Source organism: Phyllobates terribilis, unplaced genomic scaffold (assembly GCF_046119375.1).
Source record: "Phyllobates terribilis strain yellow unplaced genomic scaffold, ASM4611937v1 Scaffold_1__5_contigs__length_1240528914, whole genome shotgun sequence".
Classification (NCBI taxonomy): domain Eukaryota; kingdom Metazoa; phylum Chordata; class Amphibia; order Anura; family Dendrobatidae; genus Phyllobates; species Phyllobates terribilis.
In genome coordinates this window covers 722,404,974-722,427,580 of record NW_027362761.1, presented here as the reverse complement: position 1 = coordinate 722,427,580, position 22,607 = coordinate 722,404,974, and the positions used below count along the sequence as shown (strand labels likewise).

General features: G+C 39.2%; 1 protein-coding gene across 3 annotated transcripts in view; it reads left to right on the top strand.

Annotated features, from left to right (window-relative positions):
- REXO1 (RNA exonuclease 1 homolog) overlaps nt 1–19,904 on the top strand; it is a 152,716-nt gene extending 132,812 nt beyond the window's left edge. For 2 of the 3 annotated variants that reach the window (XM_073686334.1, XM_073686332.1), the window contains exons 14-16: nt 2,529–2,667; nt 9,684–9,804; nt 18,348–19,904. In XM_073686334.1, coding sequence (XP_073542435.1) covers nt 2,529–2,667; nt 9,684–9,804; nt 18,348–18,436 — 349 coding nt within the window. In that variant the 3' untranslated portion in view covers nt 18,437–19,904. Of the gene's footprint in view, nt 1–2,528; nt 2,668–9,683; nt 9,805–11,756; nt 11,840–18,347 lie in introns of those variants that run through there. The other variant, XM_073686333.1, reaches the window with a different exon arrangement.
- The last annotated feature ends 2,703 nt before the right edge of the window (nt 19,905–22,607 follow it).

Below are 22,607 nucleotides of genomic sequence, written 5' to 3'. Positions count from 1 at the left end.
TCCCTCAAAAAAATTAGCCCTCATCTGACTATGTTGACAAAAATGAAAAAAGTTATGGCTCTTGGAAGGGGGGAATTAAAAACAAACAAAAGCTTTTATGTTCTATTTTCATTGATCAGACTTTTATTGACATGCCAATACAAAATTTGCTTTTTTTTTTTCAGATTCTTTATTTTTAACAGGGAAAAAAGTGGGGTGATATATAAAAATTTTAGAAAAAAAATTTTGAGATCTGTTTAAAATCCGGTTCAAGTCCCCTCATTCAGTATTGCAGTATGCATTACCAATCTCTGTTTCCTGTGGCTGGATTTCACACAAGTGCCAAGATGGAAGTAATGGGGCCTTCAGCAGGCCTTCGATAGCAACCTATTGGCACGCAGTGATCATATCACACATGGTGCAATGAGCACTTGAATGGATGCTCGGGCAAGATCACGTGCCTTAGATGCCACTGGCACTTGGTTTGTGTGGAGTGTGCTCGGCTGCATACACCCACATTCTTCATAACATAATGGTACTTTATCAGAAAGGAGTTTGTTTATGGCACCAAATATGGTATAAAAAATGCCTGTATATTTAGTGCATATATAGGAGCACAGGTCACCACGTGACATACAGTACAGACCAAAAGTTTGGACACACCTTCTCATTTAAAGATTTTTCTGTATTTTCATGACCATGAAAATTGTACATTCACACTGAAGGCATCAAAACTATGAATTAACACATGTGGAATTATATACTTAACAAAAAAGTGTGAAACAACTGAAAATATGTCTTATATTCTAGATTCTTCAAAGTAGCCACCTTTTGCTTTGATGACTGCTTTGCACACTCTTGGCATTCTTTTGATGAGCTTCAAGAGGTAGTCACCGGAAATGGTCTTCCAACAGTCTTGAATGAGTTCCCAGAGATGCTTAGCACTTGTTGCCCTTTTGCCTTCACTCTGCGGTCCAGCTCACCCCAAACCATCTCGATTGGGTTCAGGTCTGGTGACTGTGGAGGCCAGATCATCTGGCGTAGCACCCCATCACTCTCCTTCTTGGTCAAATAGCCCTTACACAGCCTGGAGGTGTGTTTGGGGTCATAGTCCTACTGAATAGACTGTTAGAATTTATTTTTCAACAGGACAATCAGCTGTGTAGCCACCTGACTTCTGCACAACACAACTGATGGTCCCAACCCCATTTATAAGGCAAGAAATCCCACTTATTAAACCTGACAGGGCACACCTGTGAAGTGAAAACCATTTCCGGTGACTACCTCTTGAAGCTCATCAAGAGAATGCCAAGAGTGTGCAAAGCAATCATCAAAGCAAAAGGTGGCTGCTTTGAAGGACCTAGAATATAAGACATATTTTCAGTTGTTTCACACTTTTTTGTTAAGTATATAATTCCACATGTGTTAATTCATAGTTTTGATGCCTTCAGTGTGAATGTACAATTTTCAAAGTCATGAAAATACAGAAATTTCTTTAAATGAGAAGGTGTGTCCAAACTTTTGGTCTGTACTGTACCTGGAATACCAGGACAAAATAATTTTTTTTAAAAATCTCCTGTTTGGAAACGTGGCAGAAGAAAAATAGGGTTTCACCTCCCCTACCAGTTGACATCCCCAGAATTGTTCCAGTGCAGCTTTTTCCAAGTGAGGTGCCAGCCACAGAGAAAACAATGTCTTCCCTAGAACAGGTCATGTTTGTTCCAAAAATTGTGTTTCACACAATTTGGCACGTGCCACTCCAAACCTGGTTTCTGCAAAAAGGTGGTGTTTTTGTTTAAAAAAAAAAAAAAAAAGGTTCAGTGTGCAAAAGTAGCAAACTCATAAAAAAGCTAATGTTTTTGCTACTTTTGCACACATTTCCATACTCGGAGAGACATATTTTCTTATTTTTCTAGTTACTGAGCTGCCTGAAGGCTTGTTTTTGGCAGAATTTTGAGTTTTGAATGGCATCATTTTAGGGACCACAACATTTTTTAATCCAATTTTTGTGAGACAATTTGAAAATAAAACATGATCCTGTTTTTTGTTTTGTTTAACACAGTTAGCCTTTCAGAATTAAGTGACATAACTTTATTCTTCAAGTCAGTTTTTTTTTTTTTTTTTTTTTTCTTTCTTTAGTATGCCATTTACCATGCGGTATAAGTGACGGTGACTTTATTTCATTCGGTCAGTGTTACAATTATTGCAGCATCAGATTTATAGATTTTATTTTTTTTGTCTTGCTATTTTTAAAAACTGAACACTTTTTTAAAAAATCCTTTTTTTTTTATTTACATCTCCATATTTTAAGAGTCATGTGTTTTTATTTACTGACAGCTGTATGAAGGATTGCTTTTAGCAGGGCTAGTTGACATTTTCAATGATACTATTTTGGTGTACATATGACTTTTTGATCACACTTTGTTCCCTTTTTTTTTGCCTGTCGGCCTGATGAAAAGGCTGCATTTTGGCATGTTTTTCTAATACGTTGAAATACTTGAGCAGAAGTGGTTCACTGTGGAAGTATAATGGTTTTCTTTTCTTCTAAGGTTTTCTGGTGTTACAGAAGAGGATCTACAGAACACCACCATTACACTGAGAGATGTTCAGGCAGTGTTACTCAGCATGTTCAGCTGTGATTCAATATTAATCGGCCACAGTTTGGAAAGCGACCTATTTGCACTCAAGGTAAGGTAATCTATCCTTAGAAAGTAATAAAAAAAAAATACACTAAATCGAACCAGGGTAAAATATGTTTTTAATCTGCTATAGTAGATGAACTCACTGACTGTAATGCTAGTTACCGGCGTCCCTTCGTATCCCCTCTCACACATCCAGGTAACAGAAACCGTATCAATAATTAATGCTAAGAGATATATGCACGAATATATCCAGTATAGAGTTTTTCAAGACCAGTATATAAATGATGTCATCTAAAGATAGTATCAATGTGGTCTGATAAATAATATAAGTTCCCATACGGGGTAATCAATAATCCATGCCACAAGATACATGTAGGAAGTTGCATATAAGAATCAATAATACAGTAGTAGCATAGAAATCAAATATATAGTTATTTATCTAATCACTGTATATTATTGATTTCTATGCTATTACCCGGTATGGGAACTTATATTATTTATCAGACCACATTGATACTATCTTTAGATGACATAATTTATATACTGGTCTTGAAAAACTGTATACTGGATATGCATATATCTCTTGCCATTAATTATTGATACGGTTTCTGTTACCTGGATGTGTGAGGTCTCTTTGCTATTTCTCCCCTTTAATATTTAATTAATGGAAAATTTTAATATCTCTGAAGAGGTAATTTGCATATTTAATTTTCCATAGGAGCAATGCAAGACTTAAGTCTCCTGACATTGGCATGCTAAGCTTGGCATGTCACTCTCCATAAGGAGAAATGTTATTACCTCTTTTGATTCGACTCTTATGATTGTAGTTACAGTATATTTTAGAACACATGGATTTTAGCTCAGTTTTTCTTAACATTCTTCAGTGTTTTTATGCTTATCTTCTACATTGGGTCTACATTCAAGGATTTTAATTTGGTCTTATCCAGATGTATTGAAGTAAGAGGCATGAGTGTTCCCTGTCTCCCGCACTCTTTATCCTGGATATTGAGCCTTTAGCAAATCTTATTTGTACGGATTCCAATGTTCGGGGTACAGTCAGTGATGTGGAGGAAGAAAAATCTGCATCATTACCTGACAACGTGTTAGTCTTTGTTACTCACCCACACACCTCCCTCTGTAATATCTTTAGGATATTTGATCTTTACGGTTGACTTTCTGGGCATAAAGTAAAATCTCCATCCCAACAGTCAAATTATTTATAGGGTTTTCCCACAAACAAAGTACATTTTAATAGATCTTGGTATAATAAGTTCCACAATTGGAAGTGTTAAAAAAATGCTCCTGTGCTGAGATAATCTTATAAATGTGCCCCTGCTGTGTACTGTGTAATGTTTGTGTCTCACCATGCAGGAACACGGTCTGATCATGGCATTTTCCCACCTGGTCTGGAGGTAGGAAAATGCCTGTAATAGATGAACAAGGGCCTCTTGTGTATTGCAGATTTTGTCAATCTACAGTATTGGGTAGAAAATGTTCTCTGTTTATGGTATGCCCTCTTTCTAATGTTTTTGTTTCAACAAACCCATCATTTTTTTGGGCTCAATCAGATAAAAGTATGGAGATTCAAATTCTAAATCTATTTTTGCCCATATATGTTTTAATAACCCTGGTGGACCTGGAATATATCTATATACAAATAAACTTGTCTCTATGCACCGCTGGGAGGACGATCGTGAGAAATCTTTATCTTTTAGGGATTGTAAAGATATTTCTATTAATATATTTTAGGTGGAATCCAGTTATAAATTCCTCCTGAAATGGCGGAACACACGGAAGACCTTTGAGATTTTTCCTCCTTTGTTTTAGGGGTTGTGGGAGTGAGAGTTTCCTAGTACATACAGTGGGTGAGATCAGTATTAAACACGTCACCAATTTTCTTAGTAAATGTATTTCTAAAGGTGCTATTGACATGACATTATCATTACACATAATTTATGGACATCTATGGTTTGATTTCTTTGTCTGTGTGGATTGGATAGGTTGTTACCGACATGTATTTACTTAGAAAATTGGTGACATGTTTAATACTTATTTCACCTGCTGTACATGCCAGTTACTTACTAGACGCATGCCACAATCATACAACTGATACAGTTCTCAAAGTGCAATTTTCATTTATTTATGAACACTACACACATCACATATTACAAGCATCACTCACTTATACCTACCAGCCTTCATCTGCAGGTACGACCAGCTTCTGCTAGCTGGCAGTGCTTCGTGGCTATGCCCGTCCATTTCCTTATTAAGCTGCGCCATTGTACCGCTAAGCCTCACCCAGACATTTCACTGCTGAAGGGGGTATTTTGCACAGATTCTTTTAGATAAACTGTTCTACCTGGCCTCTGCATGCTACTGATGAACAGCTCCCTCTCTTGGCATATTTGGTGTATTAGTGGTATCCATTATGTATTTCTTTTTTTTTTTTTTTTACATGTTCATAAAAATTCAGGACCAAAAAAAAATTTTGTGCTGCTCTCTATCTGAGACTCAAAATTTTTTATTTTTCAGTCAGTGGAGCTATATGGGAGTTTTTTTTTAGTTTGCATGGTAAACTGTAGTTTTAGATTGGTATAATTTTTGGGTACATTCAGAGTTTTGGATGTTTTCTTTTTATTGCTTTACTTTGGGGAACTACATTGACCTAAAAATAGCAATTCTTTTACCGCATTTACCATATGGGTCATGCTAGTACTAAATCAGGATGTACTTTCTTCCTTTTCCCTGCCATACTGTTAGAAAGTCACTCAGGTCACTGCTGCAGCCTGTAAACCATCACTGAGAGCAACAGCAAAGAGTCGACACTGGTGATGAGTATGGCTGATTTTATTTTTGACATGGGGACGCTGATGGTGTGCAGGAATTTGAAAGGGGAAATCCCCTTTCATGAGTGGCCATTTGTTTTGTTATTTTGCCTCTCTGCATTTCAGGAGGCATAACTTTATATTTTTTTATATTGCTTAAGTTGCTTTATGCAGAAAAATTCTATTTTTTGGTACTGCTTTGGAGTATTTATACATTTCTGTATAATGCCCTTGTTTTTTTTTTTTATTTATTTTATTTTTCCATGATGTTTATATTTAAATAAAAATGTATTTAACTTAAATTTGTTCGTTATATTTATGTATAATTTATTTTTTACATAATTTGTCCACAAAGATCTTAAAAGTTCTCTGGGAAGCATCACATTTTTTCTTTAGAATGCTTACTTTCCACTGTAACTGGCGTATCCATAGAAGCCCAAGTTGTAGGGAAAACAGCCAGTGAATGAGAAGTCACTGGCAGAGCTGATCTTGTCTGCTAGGACCCATGGGTTCTCTTGTACATGGTAAAAATCCAGCGATCGTGAATACTGGGTCTAATTAAAAGCATCGCCGATGCTTCTATCTATTACATAGCGCTGTGTCTGCAAGAGGGGTGTCAAAAGTGGTGATAAAATGCTTCTGTTTTCGTCTCAGAATCCTGGACTGTGTGTCAGTAGTAGACCGCAAATTCCTTCACTGTAAATGAAGAAGCCACCATACACAGGGACTCAATTCAGGAGGGGCAGAACAAAGCAGATAGGAGGACACTGCTAAGTATCCTCTTATGTGCATGATATTCAGCACACCACCAGGACAGTGGGGCAGAGACGTGAATTTGGGACTATCCTGCTGTATTTGAGACAGTTGGCTATCTATGCTACCCTGTGTAAATGGTTTGTATAGGAGTATAGGATTTCAAGTGTACATGTATGAGATGAACCTTCATACTGTCTCGCCTGCCTCCTGCTTGTAAGGGCTGACGGGTAGAAATTTCTTACGAGTAGGAAGACTGAAGCTGCATCCCATAAGAATAAACTAAGATTTGAGACTGAGTAATGGGACAGAAGTTCCACGAGGGGCGTTCATTAAAAAGTTCCCCTGACCCACTTCCTGTGGACAGTTATTAGTCCTTCTCTACATAGGTGCCACCTAAGGACACACACTTCTCCCATCTCTTTAAGCAACTGTAAACACCTCGCTTGTAGAAGTCGACAGGTTGTTCCAAAAGCCGCGTTGTGACTTTGGAAATCAGAGTCTCATCATCTGGAAAATGCTTGCCCTTCAAAAATAACTTCATTTTTGGAAAGAGGTGGAAGTCCGATAGTGCGAGGTCGGGTGAATAAGGGGGATGCGGTAGAATTTCAAAGCCATAGGAGCATGCTTCCATTTGGGCAACATGTGAGTTGTGAACTGGTGCATTGTCTTGCAGAAGGCGGACACTTTTGGTGAGCTTGCCACGTCTCTTGGTTTTGATGGCCTCCCGCAATTTCTGCAGCAGTGAAGCATAGTATGCCCCAGTGATCATGGTATCCTTTGCTAGGAAATCCATCAATACTACTCCGTGCTGGTCCCAAAATACTGTGAGCATGACCTTGCCTGCTGAGTGTTGGTCACGTACCTTCTTTGGAGGCGGTGAGTCATGATGCTTCCATTGCATCGACTGGACTTTAGTCTCAGGATCATAGTGATGGACCCAGTTTTCATCCTGTGTGATCAGTCTGTTGAAAAAGTCCTCCTGGTTTCCATGGCACATCATCAAGAGCCTGAGAGCATTCGACTTGTTCCTGCTTCTGGAAAGGTGTGCGCAGCTGGGGGACCCAGCAAGCGCATACCTTATGCATGTGAAGATGGTCTTGGATGATTTTTTCCAAGGACCCCACACTAATCTTAACATTTTGGGCTAGGTGGCGAATGGTTGCGCGTTAATTTTCCAAAATGGCGACCTCCACTTGCTGGATGGTGTGTTCATCAACAGCAGAGTGGGGTCGCCCTGGAATTGGAGCTGCTTGCGTCGAAGTCAGACCACATTTCAATTGACAATTGCAGTTCTTGACTACATCATATGATGGGGAATCATCACCATAAACCTTTCATCTCATCGAACGTCTCCTTTGGTGTGCGGCCTTTCAAGTAAAGGAACTTTGACTGCTCTGTATTCCACTGGGTCCATTATCAAACCTCACACCACTTCAGCACCTGTAAAATCAAGACCATTATCAGTTCTGAGTTGCAAATTGGCACGTAACCTATAGAGACTTTATATCATTACACATGTGAAGTTTCAGCGTCCTGTGATAAATAGAAGTGGGTCAGGGGAAATCTTTAATGAATGCCCCTCGTATGTGCATTTTTCTATCACTGCTATCACCAGGGGAAACCCCCTGTGCAAATCCTGAGGCTCCATGGAAAATGTAAGGTGCATTGGAAAAACTCTCTCAGATAGAAAGACTGTTAACAAGGGAGACAACCCAGAAATAGAAAATAAACTACACTGCTCAAAAAAATAAAGGGAAGACTCAAATAACACATCCTAGAACTGAATGAATGAAATATTCTCATTGAATACTTTGTTCTGTACAAAGTTGAATGTGCTGACAACAAAATCACACAAAAATCATCAATGGAAATCAAATTTATTAACCAATGGAGGCCTGGATTTGGAGTCACCCCCAAAATTAAAGTGGAAAACACACTACAGGCTGATCCAACTTTGATGTAATCTCCTTAAAACAAGTCAAAATGAGGCTCCATATTGTGTGTGGCCTTCACGTGCCTGTATGACCTCCCTACAATGCCTGGGCATGCTCCTGATGAGGTTGCGGATGGTCTCCTGTGGGATCTCCTCCCAGACCTGGACTAAAGCATCCGCCAACTCCTGGACAGTTGGTGGATGGAGCGAGACATGATGTCCCAGATGTGCTCAATCGGATTCAGGTCTGGGGAATGGGCGGGCCAGTCCATAGCTTCAATGCCTTCATCTTGCAGGATCTGCTGACACACTCCAGCCACATGAGGTCTGGCAATGTCCTGCATTAGAAGGAATCCAGGGCCAACCGCACCAGCATATGGTCTCACAAGGGGTCTGAGGATCTCATCTCTGTACCTAATGGCAGTCAGGCTACCTCTGGCGAGCACATGGAGGGCTGTGCGGCCCTCCAAAGAAATGCCACCCCACACCATTACTGACCCACTTCCAAACCCGTCATGCTGAAGGATGTTGCAGGCAGCAGATCGCTCTCCACGGTGTCTCCAGGCTCTGTCATGTCTGTCACATGTGCTCAGTATGAACCTGCTTTCATCTGTGAAGAGCACAGGGCGCCAGTGGTGACTTTGCCAATCCTGGTGTTCTGTGGCAAATGCCAAGCGTCCTGCACGGTGTTGGGCTGTGAGCACAACCCCCATCTGTGGATGTCGGGCCCTCATACCACCCTCATGGAGTCGGTTTCTAACCATTTGTGCAGACATATGCACATTTGTGACCTGCTGGAGGTCATTTTGCAGGGCTCTGGCAGTGCTCCTCCTGTTCCTCCTTGCACAAAGGTGGAGGTAGCAGTCCTGCTGCTGGGTTGTTGCCCTCCTACGGCCCCCTCCATGTCTCCTGGTGTACTGGCCTGTCTCCTGGTAGCGTCTCCAGCCTCTGGACACTACACTGACAGACACAGCAAACCTTCTTGCCACAGCTCGCATTGATGTGCCATCCTGGAAGAGCTGCACTACCTGAGCAACTTCTATGGGTTGTAGAGTCCGTCTCATGCTACCACGAGTGTGAAAGCATAACCAACATTCAAAGGTGACCAAAACATCAGCCAGAAAGCATTGGTACTGAGATGTGGTCTGTGGTCCCCACCTGCAGAACCACTCCTTTATTGAGTGGGTCTTGATAATTGCCAATAATTTCCATCTATTGTCTATTCCATTTGCACAACAGCATGTGAAATTGATTGTCAATCAGTGTTGCTTCCTAAGTGGACAGTTTGATTTCACAGAAGTTTGATTTACTTGGAGTTATATTCTGTTGTTTAAGTGTTCCCTTTATTTTTTTGAGCAGTGTATAACCGGTATAAATGAAAGCTATGCTAGAGCCTCTACATTACACCTCTGCTGGAGTGATGTTTTAATTAATTCCTGTGATGTTCATTCATGTTATTCATCATGTTTTGATGACCAATCTTAATGTGAAGAGTTGAGAATGATAATTCATGTGTTTTTTTTTTTTGTTTTGTTTTTTAAAAAAAAGCTTATTCACCCAACTGTAGTGGACACAGCAATTGTTTTTCCTCACCGACTTGGACTGCCTTACAAGCGTGCTCTTCGTTCGTTAATGGCTGACCATCTTAAGCGTATTATCCAAGACAATGGTAAGCATATATATACAGGGTTAATTTGTAACCTATAACCATGTAAATACATAAGTCTGTGTAGGAGCTAAAATTGCAAAAAGGTGGGACATTTGCAGTCAAAATCATTGCAAAGTTGCTTCAAATTTTTTTCTTTTATGTCCATTAAGTGGTTGAAAAAGTAAACATAATCTTTGAAGTCACGCTCCATTCTGTCACTGAAAAGTGCATATACATTTGTCATCTCTAGTCGCCCTACCTGGTGCCCTCTCTGCCTCCCGCTGCCTGCTCTGCTGACATTGGTTTTCCAGCTCTCCTGCCTTCTCTGTCTACAGGAGGTGTGGTTCAGACTTGGCCCATGCAGTACCATAGGAAGCAGTATTCTCTTGACTGCCGAAGGACTTCAATGCCAAGCTCAGCGTCGAGAGCAAATGGCGCAAGGGCACATGACAAATGTATAGTTACTTTTCAATACCATTATGATGGATTACTTTATGAAATGACAGATAAGATTATGTACAGTGGTGCTTGAAAGTTTGTGAACCCTCCAGAATTTTATTTATTATTTTTTCATATTTCTGCATAAATTTGACCTAAAACTAAATCAGATTTTTTACACAAGTCCTAAAATTGGATAAAGAACTAAATAATACTAATGAGTCAAAAATATTAAACTTGTTTTTGTTTTTTATTGTGGAAAATGATCAAATAGAGATGTCTGTGAGTGGCAAAAGTATGTGAACTTTTGCTTTCAGAATCTGTCCTTTTTTGCAGCAATAAATGCATCTAAGTTTTTGGTAATTGTTGTTTAGTTTCAAATGTTTTAATGTATGTTCACTGTTCAAGCAAAAAGGTAGTCAACAATAACGACCCAATGCAGTCATATTCAACAATCCCCACACTGGTTCAAAGATAATACACAAAAGAGATAAAGAAAACAGATGTATAAAGGAAAGAAAGTAGGGAGGGGAGTAACAAAAAGAATGACCATCGAGTGGAAAGGGGACCAAGAGCATAATTGAGGAGCCTAGAAAGGGTATGTTTGGCAATGTAAGAGTATTTGGAGCCATGGAAATAAACTAGAGGTTTGGTGTATGTGATGGTGGACTCATGAACACGAATATTGGCTAATGTGCAAGAGGCCTTTAGAAGCTTAAAGTTTACCTTGGGCTCCTTTTTTTACTTTGCGGACTATTATACAGTATGTCTTGCTTTTGAAGAGTGATCTTTGTTGGTTGACAACTCTTGGAGATGGTAATAATGGTCACTGTCTCTCATTATTATGTTCGTGCCACAATACATATCCATAAACATGTTGTAAAAATAAGACTTTGATAGAGGTCTATTCTTTAAATAAAACAAGTCTCCCACTCACATTTGATTGTCATATCATTGACTGCAAACACCAGACTCTAACGTCAACTTCATATTACACTGGTGAACACTAGTGATGAGCGAGTATGTTCTGTTAACCCTTTCGGCGAGTATGCTCGGGCCGAGCACCGAGTAGTTACAGCTGCTCGGTGATATGGTTGAATCGCTCCCGTGTGCATGATTTGCGACTGTTTGACAACTTTAATACATGTTAGGAATGTGTAAGAAATAGACATTCCTTACATGTACTAAAGCTGTCAAACAGTCGCAAATCATGCACACGGGAGTGATTCAAACATAACAACGAGCAGCTGTAACTACTCGGTTCTCGGCCCGAGCATACTCGCCGAAAGGGTTAACAGAACATACTCTCTCATCACTAGTGAACACAAAAAAATCATCAGCAAAGGTAATATGTCTGTTTTATGGAGTTTGATGTGCTGATTCCAAAAATATGCTTACTTTTGCTCTATCACATAAAGTTTCTGATATAGAAGCATTTTTGTTATTACGTTATTTCTACATTTTCAATGTATGTGGTTTTTCTGTGTTATTCCCATTTCTTTACTTGTCGTACTTAATTGTGAATTTTCTTACAGGGACAACATCAGTAAAGTTTTTAGTGAGTTTTATGGGAAGGAGTATGGACCGTGCAGTCAGCCAATGACTGCTTCTTGGAAAGTCACATGTTATGGGGAGGAGCTAACTGTTATGAGGTGGTAAGATTTGAGTCAGTCAGAAAAGGATGGTGATGGCAGCAAGGACCGGTATGTGAGACTGTGACAGGAGACCGGCCTCTACAGGCCTCTTACACTGAGGTGTAACTGAGTGATGGTCTCCACAGAGAGAGAACCTGAAAGCAGCCAATACCACACTGAGAAACTGCCTGTCTGCAAGTGTTCATCTGTAAGGAATAGGCTGACCTGTTTACCTCACACCTGTATATAGTTATCTCCCAGATTACCTCCAGTAAAATCAGTTCTAAATACAAGCTGCCTCTGTCATCTCTGGGGAAATATCTACATACCACCATTGAACTGAACTTAGGCTGAGTTCACACGATGCGTTTTTCATGCGTTTCCACGGCGTTTTTGCAGTTGCGTAAACGCCGCGGAAACGCATGAAAAACGCATGGTAGAAGGGAAGCAATGTTTCCCAATTGAAATCCGCATGTGCTGTGCCCATGATGCGGATTTTTCCGCAGCATGTCAATTAATTTTGCGGAAACGCTGCTCTTTTGCCGCCATTGACTTGCATTAGACCGCATGGAATCCGCATCACTGTATATGTTGATGCGCTTTTCATGCGGTCTAATGTGCGGATGGTACCCGGGTGTGGATGAGAGGACTCTCATCCAGACCCAGGTACCATTAAAAAAAAAAGAATAAAATAAAAAATATATATATTCTCACCTTCTGACGGGCCCGCTCAGCGCTCCTGCTTGATTCCCCGCACTTCGCGGTTGAATGAAGAAGGACCTTCGCTGACGTCAGAGTCATGTGACGGGTCACGTGACGCTGACGTCGGAAGGTCCTAAAGTCTTCACTGCCGGCAGCCGGGACCGAGCGAAGCCGGACACCGGGGGCCATCAGAGGGTAAAGTATATATTTATTTATTTTTATTTTTTGACATTCACACACTATATAAATCCATGCCGGTTGCATGGATTTATATAGTGTAAAGTTGACAAGCACTTTCCAAGTGATGCTAAAATCGCTTGGGAAGCGCTTGTCAACCCGCATGCGGAAATGAAAGTGAAGACCGCTTCATTTCCGCATGTCCCTGGCAGGAAACCGCATGTACAATCCGCATGCGTTTTTTCCTGCCAGAGAGATGCAGAAACGCTCAGGAAAAAATCCTGAGCATTTCTGCATCGTGTGCACATACCCTTACTCTGTTTGATCTGATTTAAAGGAGAAAAATGTCCCGACAGTGTATCAATTACCCGGACAGATTCTGCTATGTGTGAGGTTCTTTTACACCAAAAGGCCAAGTACGTTCAATCACTCATGATGTACCAGATGTACTTTAATTGTCCACTTGGTGATAAAGACAAAACTGGGCCCCTCATGTGATATGCTCAAGTTGTTCAAATGGTCTCCGTGACTGGTTGAATATGAGGAAAGTGGCTATGCCATTTGCTGTTCCCATGATTTGGAGAGAACCCAAAAATCATAGTGATGACTGCTTCTTTTGTTTAGTCAAACTGAAGGGCTTTTCTACAAAGAACGAACATAAGATTAATTACCCTGAACTTGAATCTGCAATCAGGCCAGTTCCACATGATGATACCTTGCCAATTCCTGTACCACCGTTGTCTGGATTGGATGAAATTGAAGTAGAATATGGCCCTGAAGCTACTAGCAAAGGCATGGAGACCTCAAGTCAAGATGAGTATGTACTTGATGGAGCAGCCGAACAGTCAGAACGCTTTACTCAACATGAATTAAGTGATCTCATCAGAGACCTGTCATTGTCAAAATATAGAGCCGAACTTCTTGCATCTAGGTTGAAACTAAAGAATCTTCTTCATGATGATGTCAAAGTGTGTTGTTACCAAAACAAAAATAACAGTGTAACACAATTTTTTACAGTTGATGGACCAATGGTGTACTGTAACAATGTGAATGGCTTCTTTGAAGAACTGAATCAAGAGTATTTTGTTGCAGATTGGCGATGACTCATCCCAGAGAAGTTTGAAAGCAGTGTTGCTTCACAATGGAAATATGAAACCATCACTCCCTATTGCTCACTCATGTTATCTAAAGGAAAGTTATAAAAATCTGTCAGTTGTTTTGGATGCTATACAATATAAGCACCATCAATGGAATATCAGTGGAGATTTGAAAGTGATTGGTCCGCTAATGGGAATGCAAGGAGGTTTCACAAAATATTGTTGCTTCTTGTGTTTATGGGACAGTAGAGCATTATGTTCAACGTGATTGGGGACCTCTATGCTCCAGGTAGACACAATGTACAGCATAATCCTTTAGTTGCGCCAACAAAAATCTTTCTTCCTCCACTACATATAAAGTTGGGATTGATTAAAAGCTTTGTGAAAGCCACGGCAAAGACAAATTCACAAGGGTTCCAGTACATTTCATAGAAATTCTCCAGCAAAACTGAAGGAAGGGTTATTTGTTGGTCCTCAGATCAGAGAGCTTATGAGAGATGATGTGTTTGAAGTAACTCTAAATAATAAGGAATTGAGAGCTTGGAAAAGCTTCAAGTGGATCTGTGAAAACTTCTTAGGAAAAAATAAATCTCCAGAATATGTTGATGGTGTTGAGGAACTGCTAAATGCATACCAATGTCTTGGATGTCGCATGTCTCTGAAAATGCACTTTTTGCATTCACATTTAGATTTCTTCCCTCCAAATCTTGGGGATGTAAGCGATGTACAAGGCGAGCGGTTTCACCAGGACATTAAAGTAATGGAACACCGCTACCAGGGTTTGTGGAATGACTCAATGATGGCAGATTACTGTTGGATGTTATATAGGGACAAGCCTGAAAAATCGTATCAACGACAGTCTAATGTCAAGCACTTTTACTTTTTGCTAATATTTTGGTTTCTAATTTGCATGTGAAATTATTTTGCTTCAATAAAAACTGTTTCGTAAGGTCAAGCATTTTTTTCTGATCTGTAGATTACTGTTTTCTTAATGTCGCCAGTATATTTCCTATACCTTATAATAATGATGCTGCTCCGTGGAAACTATACCTGCTACAGAAAAACTATATACATTTTTGAAATCAGAACAAAAAATTATTCAGAAAAGTATAAGGTCAACTGCGATGATTACAAAAAATATTTTTTTGTAGACCTGTGTTATCTGCTAACCCCAAAGGTTCACATACTTTTGCCACTCGCAGATATTGGATCATTTTCCTTAATTTAAAAAAAATGACAGTCTAATATCTTTGAATCATTTCTTTTATTTGGTTCTCTTCATCTAGTTGTGTGAAAGTTTTAGGACAAATTTATGCAGAAATATGGAAAATTCTGATTTTGTTCACACATTTTCAAGCACCGCGGTATATTAGAAAATGTCTGAGGAAGGGACCGAAGATGAATTAAGAACTTACTGCTTTAATTTATTTGTTGTAATATTAGCATACGTCCTCAATAGTTGATACCTTTTAATGACTAACTGAAAATATGATGATGTCTTGAGAATACTACAATTTCATCAGGTGCAGTTTAACCCAATATATGAGGAACCAAATATTTATAGTCAATAGGAATATGAAGAGTGTAGTAAATAAGACTCGTACAGTTACTTGTATAGATAACTAACCAACATCAGTCGAAGGCTGGATTCCACACATCCTTGTGTTGTAGTACTAATACAGACCACTATGCTTGGACTGCCCACAGGTCTCTTGACTCCCAACCTGGCAACCTCACAAGCATATATGAGAGGCTTCTGCGTTCAGGTCAGGAGATCTTTAGCTGGTCCATTCTCTGACCACGACACACATTTGTGTGAATGCAGCCTAAATTGGTGTGTTTAAATAGCGAGTTGATCTGACTGAAGTCTGACAGAAAACTGATCAGATGTCAGGGGCGTTGCTAGGGTCAGAAAAGATCAGGGGCCCAAGGCATAAGCTTTGCATCCTACCCCTCCCCTAAACAAAAAAATGTAAAACTCCTTTCCACTTAATTGTGCATCGTGTTTGCAAGAACCATGAATGTAAGGGATGTAATATAGTTAGACCGCATTCCCACCTGCATATGTATGTTCTTTTTGTTCTGGTTTTAGAAACACAGAATGTCTTAAAAGTCAAATAGTTGCATAACTGAAACAGTTGGGTCCCATTGATTATCATGGGATGTGTCTGGGTTCTGTTATGTGTCCATTTTCTGATGGAAACAAAACTTCTGCGTTATGCTCGTTTACTTCCATAATAAATCCGGAAATATAGCGGAACCCAGACACACCCCATAACAATCAATGGTGTCCTTCTGCTTTCCTTTGTATCAGTTTTAGACATTAATTCTTTTTTTTTGAAGTAGAAAAACAAAACAGAGCAACAAAATGTCAGAATGCAGATGTGAAGTAGCCTAAAGCCAGGTTCAGACGCCCGTATTCCACAGTCCACTTATGGACCACAATGCCCAGACTGATCACCGGTCTCCTCTCCTGACCTGGACTCAACAGCTTTTATAGGCATTTATGAGACTACTAAGTTGGGGTCTAGATTTCAGGTTGGTCCAGGCATTGTGGTTCATGCGTGGACTGTGGAATACAGCTGTCTGGACCTGGCCCAGGACATACCACTTTTTTTTTAAAGCCTTTAAGGATCCAGATTTTTTTTTTTGTGCTTTTGTTTGTTCCTCCCCTTGTTCTAAGAGCCATAGTGTTAAATTTTGTGTGTGAAGTTGTAGTTATAGTTTTATAAAGAGCGCAGCCAAAGAAATAAAAATAACTTAAAAAAAAAAAAAAAATACCCAATAATTCAATTAGAAACATAGCCAAAATGCAATGGGTTTTACCAGCCAAGGTCAGAGAAATAAATTCACAAACAGGATGTAGCAGCCCCCCTTAACAAATGAGGTAACACAGGTGCTGTATACTGATGAGACCACCACTCTCGATCTACCAGTCCATGGGGGGGGGGGGGTGATTGTCCAATATTGGAGTTTTTTCACCTTAGACACTGGTCAAAATTACTGTTATTGTGAACAGTTAAGCAACTTGAAGATTAAATGATCTCTAAAAGGCCTAAAGTTAAAGATGACACATTTACTTTGTATTCTAAGCAAAAATATATATATTTTTTCATATTTTACATTTTAAAAATTGCAAAAAGAAAAATGGACTGATGCAAACGTTTGGGCACCTTGCATGCTTAGTACCTAGTAGCACCCCCTTTTGAAAGTATCACAGCTTGTAAACGCTTTTTGTAGCCAGCCAACAGTCTTTCAATTCTTGTTTGAGGGATTTTCATCCATTCTTCCTTGGAAAAATTTTCCAGTTCTGTGAGGTTCCTGGTTCATCTTCTATGCATTGCTATTTTGAGATCTAGCCACAGATTTTCAATGATTATCAGATCAGGGGACTGTAAGGGCCATTGTAAAACCTTCAGCTTGTGCCTTTTGAGGTAGTCTATTGTGGATTTTGATGTGTGTTTAGGATCATTATCCATTTGTATAAGCCATCCTCTTTTCAGCTTCAGCTTTTTAACAGATGATGATATGTTTGCATTAAAAATTTGTTGAAATTTCATTGAATCCATTCTTCCCTCTACCCGTGAAATGTTCCCCGTGCCATTGGCTGTAACACAACCCTAAAGCATAATTGCTCCACCCCCATGCTTGATGGTTGACCAGATGTTCTTTTCCTGAAATTCTGTTCCCTTTTTTCTCCATACATACCTTTTGATCATTGTGGTCAAAGAGTTCTATTTTAACCTCATCGGTCCACAGGACTTGTTTCCAAAATGCATCAGGCTTGTTTAGATGTTCTTTTGCATACTTCTGACGCTGAATTTTATGGTGGAGACGCAGGAGAGGTTTTCTTCTGATGACTCTTCCGTGAAGGCCATATTTGTGCATGTGTCTTTGAACAGTAGAACAATGTACCACAACTCCAGAGTCTGCTAAATCTTTCTGACTGTCTTTTGCAATCAAGCGCGGGGTTCTGATTTGCCTCTCTAGCAATCATACGAGCAGCTCTCACTGAAATTTTGCTTGGTCTTATCTGGACTTCCACGGTTCCTGTTAACTGCCATTTCTTAATTACATTTCGATCTGAGGAAAGGGCCATTTCCAATTCAACAGCGCTTTACTGACATTATGCGGCTCACAATCTAAATTCCTCTATCAGTATGTCATTGGAATGTGGGTGGAAACAGGAGTACCCGGAGGAAAGGAAAGTACATTCAGCACTGGGTCCTCGTAAAAAATTCCCAGAACCCCAGCGCTGCTAGGCTCCAGTGCTATCCACTGAGCCATTGTGCTGCCCTATGCATGGACAGGTTTTACTCGTTGAACCTTTAGTTTTATAATTATGAAAGACTTCTACTGGCTAACATGGTACACAGATTTTTTTTTTTTTTTTCTTTTAACAAAATATTTAGTCAAGATTATATTCAGTCAGGTGTATTTATTTATTAGTCAAGAGTTAAGATTGTGCCCTTTTCCATTAATTTTGTAATGACTTTTATTTTGTTTTTCTTCAAAGTGGATGGACATGATTCTTCTGAAGATGCCTGCTCTTGTATGGAACTAATGATCTGGCGTTTAAAGGAGGATGCTAAAGTGAAACGATGATCCACTTCACTGTGGTTCCAGCTTCAAGTGAATTTAGCCACAAAAGTGAAACTGTAGTTGAAAAATCACACAGTAACAATTTTTTTTACGAGCACACTGTGGGTACCTTTTGGGCTTCACCCATTTAGGTCCAGGTAATATACTTACCTTGCCATTTATTGAACATTCCTGCACTGTTGGTCCACCTTTTTTTCCATATAGTTTACGTGACGTCCATGCCTGTATATCAAGTGACTACAGCCACCATGCGGTGTAATGCCACATCACAATAAGTTAATCAGCACTACAAAAGCTGATAAACTGCAATGGCCATTTGACTTTACAAGGACTAGTAGAAAGCCATGGCACTGGACAGGAGTATAAAGTACAAACTTCATTATTTCTGTTCTTAAGGGTTCCAGTGGAGGTACACCCCTCTTTTAACTGGTTCTCTGGTTTAAAGGACTTGAGAATGACTTGTTTAAAGGCTATGTCTCCCTTCACAACCATTTTTTTTTGTTTATTGTGCCTGTGCATCATAAATAATAAAGCAATTTTGCAGTAGGCTTTGGTTTAAAACATTTTTATTGTGGTTTTCTTTATATGGTCCCTACGCATGGTAGCAGACAAGTTATACTTTGTCCCATCTGTTCACAACATTATGATAACATACAGTTGAGTTGGTAGGTTAACAAGAAGTAGAGACTGATATAAAAAGTAGGACTGCAGAGTGCAAGGGTCTATGGTTGTCTGTAGATGTAAAATGTTAAGAAATTTTAAATTACTTAAGGACCAGCCTATTCTGAGCCTTTGGGTCAAGGCCTTTTTTTTGTCTTTTCTTTTCCATTCATGACTTTTATTGTTCCTTCAATGTAGCCGCATGTTGTATTTTTTATTGGTGCCATTTTATGGTACGTATAACTTATTAACGAAGTTCTATTAAGGGATTGTACAGTCTTAAACTACAAGTCTGCAGTCACTCTGTGTGAATCCTCACATCGCATGCACTGCGCTCTGTGAGGATTCTCTGACGCCGGGAGTGGCGGTCAATGGACCACAAGTTTGCAATATGCATGTTCCCGGCCACATGCTGGCTAGATGGGTGCGGCCTTGCTCAATGCAAGTGTTTTGATTGAGGCTGGAAACTGTCTAGTCACGTGATCGAGAGTATGCTGATCACATACTTGTGATCACATGACCGCTGACAGAGAATACTCGCAGCACAAAGTGCACACGATGTGAGGATTCACAAGTCTGCAGTCATTCTGACTGCAGACTTGTAGTTTGAGATCGGACAACCCCTTATATTTCTTTTCAGTGAGAGATAAAGTAAAAATCGCAATTTTATTATTTTTTTTTTTTTATGCTATTTGCCGTGCAGCACAAATAAATAACTTTCCTCTGTGGGTTATTATGATTATAATACCACATTTGTAGTTTTATTTATGTTTGACCAATTTTGTAAAATAAATACACTGAAAAAAAATCATTTGTTTTTGTCGCCATAATTTTTTTCTGTGAATGGAGCTGTGGTAGGGCCTACTTTTTTGTGGTACAAGTTGTAGTTTTTATCGGTACCATTTCTTTGCTACATACTACTTATTTTTATTGAAAAAAAAGTGGTGTAGGAAAAAGCAGGTACGACCACTTATGAAATTTAAAAATATTTCTATATTCCGTATACATTAAGAAGTTTCTGATAGTGCATCAATACATCTCTGACGCGTTTCCGATGTTATCTCTTTGACTAAGGGCGTATTCTATCACCAGAGTCTCATCAAAATCTTTTTAAAACCATTGCAAACCAATCAGAACCATTGCAAATGTCTTTGAAATTAACATTATAAGGTGTGCTAAAAGTAGGTCATCAATTTATTTTCTTTTTTTTTGTCTTTTCTAAAATATTTTCTTTATTCATACTTTTTACCTTTTTCTATGATGGAACAATTTCACTATACTTATATCTTCTATCTTTTAGCCTATTTTTAATGATTACACTTTCCTTTTCAAAAATATTTTCCCTCAAGCAAATTCGTTTTGCTCTCAAAAATTCTGCATGTGGGATTGCCTTTAGGCTACGGTCACACTATCAGTATTTAACATCAGTATTTTACATCAGTATTTGTAAGCCAAAACCAGGAGTGGGTGATAAGTGCAGAAGTGGTGACGTGTTTCTATTATACTTTTCTCTGGTTTTGGCTTACAAATACTGATGTAAAATACTGACGAAATACTGAAGGTGTGATCTGGGTGGCAGCTGTCTTTTAAAAAAAAAAATCAAAAAACAATAATAAAAAATATATATATTATATTGTTCCCATAAATAAATATTATGAAAAAAATAAATAAAAGTACACATTTGGTATTGCTGAGTTAAGAACAACCTGACGTATAAAACTGTCCCACTAGTTAACCCCTTTAGTGAACACCGTAAAAAAAATAAAATAAAAAACGAAGCAAAAAAACTGTGCTTTATCATACCACCAAACAAAAAGTGGAATTAAAACACGATCAAAAAGACGAATGTAAATAAAAATGGTACTGCTGAAAATGTCATCTTGTCCCGCAAAAAACAAGTCGCCATACAGCTCCAACAGCTGAAAAATAAGTTATAGCTCTCAGCATAAAGCGATGCAAAAAACATTTTTTCTATAAAATAGTTTTTATTGGGTAAAAGTGCCAAAACATAAAATATAAATGTAGTATCGCTATAAACGTACCCACCAGAAGAATACAGCTGCCTTATCAATTTTACCACACGCGGAACGGCAAAAAAAAAATCCTGAATTGTTGGTTTTTGTTTATTCCGCCTCCCAAAAATCTGAATACAAAGCGATCAAAAAATGTCACATGCCCGAAAATGGTACCAATAAAAACGTCAACTTGTCCCGCAAAAAACAAGTCCTTACATGACCGTCAGCCGAAATATGGAAAAATTATAGCTCTCAAAATATAGTGATGCAAAAATAGTCTTGCACCGACCAGAAGAATAAAGTCATCTAATCACTTGTACAGCATGAGGAACAGCATAAAAAATAAATAAAACCAATTCTTCACCTGCTGCTGATTTGTTCATTCTGCCTCCCAAAGATCGCAGTATGGCTCGGCTCGCATTTATCCTGCACTGAGCGCTTCCTGTGGGGTTTCTGTGTAAATCTGTAAAATACGTGATTCAGACGGAACCCCAGGCAGAAGATTCCCTCTAATGAGGCAGATGGAGGCACCGTGGATGCCGTCTGGCCTGTGATTTGACGGTGTCTGTCTTTTTATTAGGCGTGCATAAAAGTGCCGTTGGACAGTTTTGTGAACCTCTGGAAAAAAAAGGACACCGCTAGAGTCCAGACGGAGTCCAGAGTAAGGCCGGTTTCACACGTCCTGATATTTCCGGTACCGGAGATGTGTGTCCATGTGCACCTGTGAGGCATACGTGTGCCGCATAAGCACACGTACAAATATTTTTTTTTTTATCTCCTTTTTGCCCCACATACATGCATGAGTCTTACAGCCATTGAGTGTTGGTCAGGGCCGCACATCGCCATCCGTTTTTTGTGTATGTGTGAAAAAAAATCTAATAAAACTTTAGATTAGTTGATAGGACTAGATTAGGGACAGTAAAAATATACTGATGTAATCGGCATCTACTACAGTATTTTTTGCTGAATATAGTGAGGGTTAGTGTGAAATAGTTGCAGGCACTCAGTAATTTTTTTTTACGGACTTCAGTTTAGTAAGCTTGTTTTTTATTTTACCAAATTTTGATATTCTTTTTATCTTTTTCTTTCTAGATTTATTTATTTTACTCACTTATATACCGCCATTAATTCCACAGCGCTTTACAGACCTTATTGGCACTGTCCCCATTGGGGCTCACAATCTAAATTCCCTATCAGTATGTCTTTGGAGTGTGGGAGGAAACCAGAGTCCCCAAAGGAAACATGGGGAGAACATACAAACTACTTGCAGATGTTGTCCTTGGTGGCATTTGAACCCAGGACCCCAACGCTGCAAAGCTGCTGTTCTAACCACTGAGCCACCCCTGTTACTTTTTTTTTTTCTCTGTCAAATTTGACACTACCAGTCTTATTCTCTGAGGATTTTGTAAACCTCATGGTGGCCGAGACAAATTTGTACGCCTAACTGTTTTTGGCCCAAAACCCCATGACTTAATTTTCTAACTGGACCCCTCTAGACA